The sequence below is a fragment of the Ictalurus furcatus genome, chromosome 8, assembly GCF_023375685.1.
Source record: "Ictalurus furcatus strain D&B chromosome 8, Billie_1.0, whole genome shotgun sequence".
Taxonomy (NCBI): Eukaryota; Metazoa; Chordata; class Actinopteri; order Siluriformes; family Ictaluridae; genus Ictalurus; species Ictalurus furcatus.
In genome coordinates this window covers 12,580,625-12,587,898 of record NC_071262.1, presented here as the reverse complement: position 1 = coordinate 12,587,898, position 7,274 = coordinate 12,580,625, and the positions used below count along the sequence as shown (strand labels likewise).

Genomic DNA, 7,274 nt, shown 5'->3' with positions numbered 1-7,274 from the left:
TTTCTTGTTGGCTGAGTTTCTTTAATGGCAAATAGATTAAATCGAATTGTTTTATTAATCATATTATTTTAATCAGTAGTTTTTACTTGAAATGAATTACTTTTTTTGTGAAACAATTTATTTAGACCTTATGAGAGGCAGCCAAAATTTATTTGGTCGAGTAGGGGACTCCTTGGAGAAGCTCCCCTATGAATCCGTTTAAGATGACGCGAGTATGTAAAGCTACATCAGAATACTGTTAAGACTGAAATATAACATAGTTTCAAGTTGTTTAAAATTAGTTTTTCATTGTATATTTTTGTTATCATGTTATTTCATAGTGGTAATGTTCTTATTATTCTAAAATCAAGAAAACATTTAAAGCACTTCCGCACCCCTATCCCCAACAGTTTTTCATAGGAAAGAGAAAATTATTGATTGCAGAATTCAACTGTAAAACAGTTGAAAACATGCAAGTACACCTTTAACAGCTGACCAAACCCCTGTCCCCATCAACCCACCCATCCAGCTTGCTCATGACCAACCCAAATGTAAAGGGAGGAGAGGAAAAAGGGATAAAGTATCAAATTAAATTAAAGCTGCACGGTAAAGCCAGAAAAAAAAGGTTGTTTTGGAGTTTCCCAAAAATACTCTTGTGTAAGACCTGAGTGTGTACCTGATTTTCTCCAAATAAAGAAAATGAACCAATCATCACAGGAGTATAATTTCTCCACTTGAATACAATAAAGCATCTGGCTAAGAGGATACAGAAAGTTTATAATGCTGGATTGTGGAGACATCTCTAAAATGTAAACCTAATAAGGCAATGAAAGGGCAAAGCTTAAAAATAGTAGAAAAGCGCTCAAATATTGACTGTCCTAAAACATCTGATCGCCTAACAACCAAATGACCTACACAGTAGTTTCACGATGAGAACAAGCTTGAGGCGAGTAAAGCCATGACACGCATAACTTACCGTCTTCATGACACACTTCCATTGCTACCCATGTAAGGACCCAGTCACCAATACGAGGAACAATGTTTATTTGCTGTCCAGTAGTAGAACAGAAAATTAGGAAGTGCCAGACCTCTGTTTATGATTCAGCAAGATTAATCTACAAATACTTGCCAGATTCATATTCCAAATAAATCCAGAAACGTATGAATCAAAGATCCTAAAAAAAAAAAAAAAAAATAGTCTGGGTATAAAAAATTAGATACCAACTTTTTTTTTCTTTTAAGGTCTGAGAAACAAGTCAAATTTAATTTTATATTACATTTTAATATATTATATGTAAGAGTGTAGAGAAGGCAAAGTAAGTGAACAGAGTGACTCCTAAATATTTGAAGTAGTTCAATAAAAAATTTTTTATTTGTATAGCACTTTTAACATTTTTCACAGAATTATTAGAATTTATTACTCTTCTACAATTGTATACTACAAAGTCAAACAGTATTAAGTGTGTTGACAGGGTGTTTAGTGGCGCATCACTTTCTTTAGGTTGAAGCAGCAGTTCTTAGGGACAAGTCTACACTATGCATTAGTGTGATTATCCACTGAAGACAGGGTGAGACATGGGCATAAACTGTTTTAGGAAATTTTTTCAGTAGAAAAACAGCAGTAGAAGTGTGTCAGGTTCAGGCACTAAAACAAATCAATATTATTTGTTGAGAAGGGCCATATTTTCCACTCTCTGGTATCACCTCTGTCGGTGAGGATAGAGTAACTCATTACTCGAGTAAGCAATTATATTCTATTTTATTTGTATAGTGCTTTTAACAATGGTCATTGTCTCAAAGCAGCTTTACAGAAACATATGCACACAGGATACAGATTTTAAGTGTGTGAAATTATCCCCATTGAGCAAGCCAGAGGTGACGGTGGCAAGCAAAAACTCCCTAAGATGATATGAGAGGAACTAGACTCAGAAGGGAACCCATCCTCATCTGGGTAACAACGGATAGTGTGGAAGTGAAAGTTCATTATGGTTTTTATATGAAGTCTGTTTGTTGAACTAGTCCACTGTTCACTAAAGGAGACTTGAGTGCAACACTGCATGTGGTAATTGCAGTCCTAAGGCCATAGTAGCAACCGTAGTTCCACAACCCTGAGTTCCAGCGAGAATGTTCATGTGGAATTGAGGTCCAAAACCATTTCCATGGTACTTCAAGCGGTACCATCCTCAGCAATCTCCAGGCTGCACTGCTTGGGGTCGTCCTCAGTGGCACAATGTAGCCTCCAGTTGATGAGAGCTCCATCCAAAAGTAGGGCATCAGGATGGATCAGGCAGGTCCAGAGAGCAGAAAGGGCCAGGATCACTGGCATCTCCATAATATCATGTGTGGCTCGACAGAAAGAGAGGGGGAGATTGTTAGGTATGCTTACTATCCCGTGATGGGTAAGACTAACCCTGTGCTCTTTTCTTTTAATATTTCAGGAACATCCGTGACTGAACTTAATTCAGTCAATGAGTAGTTCACATGTCTGTGTTTCAATCATCAGCACAGGGTAATTAGGGGTCATATTGGTGCAGTGGATATAAAAAAAAAAAAAAAATTGCGATTTTATTTCACACTTCCTTGTAAAAAAAAAAAAAAAAAAAATTCAAATAATAAAAAAAATGTTCCAGATCTGTCAAATTGCGATGGGAACTCCTGTGCACTGCTCTCAAGTCATTCCACAGGTTTTTGATTGGAATGGTCAGAGCCCAAATCAATGTTGATCATCTTATTATTAAGCCATCCCTTTACTGACTTGGATTTGTGCTTTGGGTCGTTATCATGCTGGAAGGTGACATTCTTCTTCACCTTCATCTGTCTATCAGAGGCCTGTAGGTGTTTTGCTAAATTAGATTGGTATTTAGAGCTATCCATGATTCCCTCCATCTTAATTTAGCCCCAGTCCCAGCTGAAGAGAAGCAGCCCCATAGCGTGATGCTGCCACCATCATGGTTCACTGTGAGCATGGTGTTCTGTCTTATTTTTGTGCAAAACATATCTTTAAGAATTATCTAAAAAAAAAAAAAAAAAACTTTTTGTCACATGGTTTGCAGTGAGTGTATGTTTTTCCAAAATATAGGCGGACTTGCCTAATTTTGTGATTTATTTTATTTGTTTATTCACTTTGGGAATGCACTTCAGTCTTGCCACTCTACCCTATAGCCTAGACATATGAAGAATACAAGAGATTGCTGTCACATGCAGGGAGTGATCATCACTTGACAGATATTCCTGTAGCTCCTTTAATGTTACCGGCAGCCTCCCTGGTAAGTTTTATTCTTGTGCTTTAATCAAAATTTTGGAGGGACATCCTGTTCTTGGTAATACCACTGCGGTGCCCCATTTTCTCCACTTGTTGATGTCCTTGGTACTTTTAATGTTTTAGGAACTCTTTACTACCCCTCTCCTGATTCATACTTTCCAACAATGAGATCCCGTACATGCTTTGTAAGCTTTTCACAGACCATGGTGTTAGCACGTGGATGAAACCAAGATGTTAAGAAAATCCTACAGAAACAGCTGATCTTGATTTGGGGTTAATCATACTCACATCATTGATGACAGGTGTATGATAAACACTTTTGAACATGCGTTTGGATGTGTTTGATTAATTCTGAGCATCATTACATGCCCCATTATAAAGGTTGTGCACACTTATGCTTGGCTGGCTGTGGCTCAGGTGGTAGAGTGGCTTGTCCATTAATCATAGGGTTGGCGGTTCGATTCCCGGCCCACGTGACTCCACATGTCGAAGTGTCCTTGGGCAAGACACTGAACCCCACGTTGTTCCCAATGGCAAGTTAGCACCTTGCATGGCAGCTCTGCTACCATTGGTGTGAGTGTGTGTGTGAATGGGTGAATGAGACACAGTGTAAAGTGCTTTGGATAAAAGTGCTATATAAGGGCATACCATTTACTTATGTAACCAGGTTATATTAATGGTTTTTCTGTTTCTTTTTTTTTTTTTTCCCCTAAAATGTTTGTTTTGTTGGTTGCTATGTCACATTAAAAATATCTGAATGGAAAAATATCTGACATGATTTGACTTGGTTTCATTTTTTTTACATTACAAAAACGTGCAATTTTAACAGGGGTGTGTAGAATTTTTATATTCACAGTAACTTTAACATTAAAGGTACAGTGCCCTCCACTAATATTATCACGCTTGGTAAATATGAACAAAGATGGCTGTGAAAATTTTCTTTATTGTTTAACCTTTTGATCTTCTGTATTAAAAAAAAAATCTCACAAAATTCACGTTATAGGAGAAGACTCGGAGCTGTTATCTTGGCAAAGGGAGGTAACACTAAAAAGGTTCCAATAATTGTTGCACACCTCTCTTTACCAATGTTTTGGGGGTTTTTTTTAACCTGTGTTTGTGCAATTGTTTGATATCCATGAGAGCAGAGTATTTTTTGTGAATCTTTTGAAGAAAAGATCAAAAGGTTAAACAGTAAAAACAAATTTTTCACAGCCGCCTTTGCTCATATTTACCAAAGGTGCCAATATTAGTGGAGGGCACTGTATATGCAGATGTTGCAATGACCCTCAGTGAGCAGCTGTCATAAATATAGGTTATGGAAAATGATTTTCTAAAAAGTCTGGAAACTGTAATAAACATGGATATTGAAAAATGAGTAGTACTGGAAATAGGTACATATCTGCAATTGTTCTCTGACAATACGTTTGCTCTCCATGTCCGTTTATGTTTCCAGTACCGCTCTGCTCTGTTGTTTTATGATATGAATGGTGAGTGCAAAGCAGAGAAGAACAAATGTTTTTCTTTCCCATGTAATGATCTACACTGTGTGAGTGAGAGTACTGACATAGCAGTCTGATGCAGGAGCTTCCACTGAGACAACACAACAACAGTGGAGGGATTTTGCCACTCCCTCTATGCCAGTCTGACCAATGAGGGGAGTTGAGACAGCAGTACAGGGAGGAGTCTGGAGATGGAGTGTTAGCAGCCTCACACAGAGCTGCAGCACTGACGCACTCTCGTCCACAGAGGCAGTGGTGTGTAGAGAGAAGAAGAGGACTGTTATGGAGTGATACTTCACAGACGAGTCATTACAGTTTGGATTGTCCTGACATCCAGCACTTCTCTACCTCTGTAGTGCATGTGTTTAGCATAGGGTGAACTGGACTTTCTCCTGGTCACAGCAGTGTGTGTGTGTGCTTGGTGTTAATTTTCCTAGATGGCACCCTGAGCTGGAGAAGCCGGAATATACACTTTGCTCCATTCAAAGTGACTGTCAGGAGAGGAGCCCTGATCCAGCTCTATGCTTGGTACTTTTCATTACTTTTAGGATCCAGACGCAGGAAGGATGTGAGGGTCTGGAAGGCCCGACATTGTGGTCTTTAACCCTGAAGCACGGCTAGGGAATGGGCCCAGGCTGTCCTCCCCAGCCTCAGAGAGACATGGAGGGCTATTATGGTCTTCTGCAGGCTGGCACTGTGCTGGAGAACACACTACAGCGTGAGTACTCATCACACACAAACTCGTCCTGGGTGTATGGCTTAGTGGACATCACACAGCCATATACCTGCTGGTTTAACTGCTGCTTGTTTGCTCATCTGGATAGTCATCTTAATACTGGTGCAGCATGGATTATTTTAAACCCTGAACAACTTCGACCCAGATTCTGAATTTGTTTATGATCTGCATATACAATGTAGTGGCTATGCCATGTGTAAGGCTTAATTATACGCAGTGATCATATTTCCATATAGTATAATTTGATCTAGTATCAATGTCTGGACAAGTTACAGCGCAATACACATTTCTGAGAGTATCTTGGGTATCATTTATTATATTTATAACACTAACCAACTCCTTTGTTATGGTAATAAAGAGCTGATTGGACAGTAAGTATATTTTGCACCCAGTGTTTCATTCCCCATGCTTTTCTTGTCTTGCTGTAATAAAATAATGAAATGATAATAAGCTTTTCAACATTTTTAAGACGACTACTGGTTTTCTCACGCCAACAAAACTGAAATACCATGATATGTATCGTGAAAGTGTTGATAGTATGACGTATCATTCCCCCACCCTTAAATGTCTGTTACCTGTACTGCTTTGTTAATGCATTTGCTTTATCATGATAATGCTTCGTCGACCATCCTGGCTGGCCAATCGTGTAATCCCATTCTCATCACGCATGTGATTTAAAGCGGTTTGTTGGAGGATGTGGGATGGGATGATGAGAATGACATTCCGATCACATTGCGCTGCACCAGATGGCAGAGCAACCACCGATACAGTAGTTACCCATCTGCTCTGAATCTCCGTCTCCTCATTTCCCCCTGCAGCCCCAAAACATGGCTTCTGCCTCAATCAGTGACTCAGCATCTGAGTGCTGTACTGCTTAGCTTCACTGACCACTTCACTTTCTCCTTTCCTTTCCATAAGTACATATTCTGTAACAAACAAACGAACAAAAAAATTTATCAGTGACCTGAAGGAATGCTCTGCTTCCTCAAAAGTAATATACAAGCTTTGACCTTATTGTCAAAATGTAACACATGCTGATTAGGACACAGATTCTGTGTGTGGTTCTACTTTATTGGCCTCTGCTCCATTTGAAGGTAATTCTGCAGCTATGCACATCTATTTTTACCTGATGTTATGGTTAGTGCTGTCTAATGACCAGGGTAACATGATCCAGCTGTTCTTCTCAGACTTTTGGGTTGGTTCAGTGTAGAAAGAAACCCATGTACTGGTGTAAAAGCATCTTGTGTTTTCATTTGAATATTTAACTGGCTTGTTGTTTCCCTGAGCTTTAATCCTTCTAGTAGCAGTTCTGTAATGTATGTAGAGTCAGTTTAAATCTTCACTGTCCTATATATCACTGTACCCCAGAGTAAAGACTACCAGGATTAGAATCCATATTCCTGCTGTCCAAGTCCTCATTTCTAACGTGGTTCCTCATTTCTAGTAAGGTGGTTATTTTTAAGCACACTAAGAACAATGCCATGTCAAGCCTAGACAAGGGATAATGTATTGATTGTCTGCATAAGGCTCACCATACTGGAGATACAGACAGAATCAGGAAATGAAATAATAGAAATACTAGAACATGTTCACAATTACAAATCTATCCAGCAGACTTCATTTCTTTCATATGCTTCCCCTACAATCACTCAAGCCATTAATCCCCTTTAATCCTATTTACACAAAATGCCCTCACACCAGTGTCCTTTTCAGGAAAGAAAATGTGATCAGCTATGAAAACTGGCCATATGTGTGTGTATGCCTAGAGGATGGGTGTGATGCACTGTTTTTCTGATAG

At 39.0% G+C, this 7,274-nt stretch overlaps 1 protein-coding gene across 2 annotated transcripts in view; it reads left to right on the top strand.

Moving 5' to 3' along the window:
* Window positions 1-5,093: 5,093 nt before the first annotated feature.
* The window catches only part of mcf2a (MCF.2 cell line derived transforming sequence a), a 42,234-nt gene continuing 40,053 nt past the window's right edge, over window positions 5,094-7,274 (top strand). For both annotated transcript variants that reach the window (XM_053630860.1, XM_053630859.1), the window contains exon 1: window positions 5,094-5,458. In XM_053630860.1, the coding sequence (XP_053486835.1) occupies window positions 5,365-5,458 (94 nt within the window). In that variant the 5' untranslated portion in view covers window positions 5,094-5,364. The remainder of the gene's footprint in view (window positions 5,459-7,274) is intronic.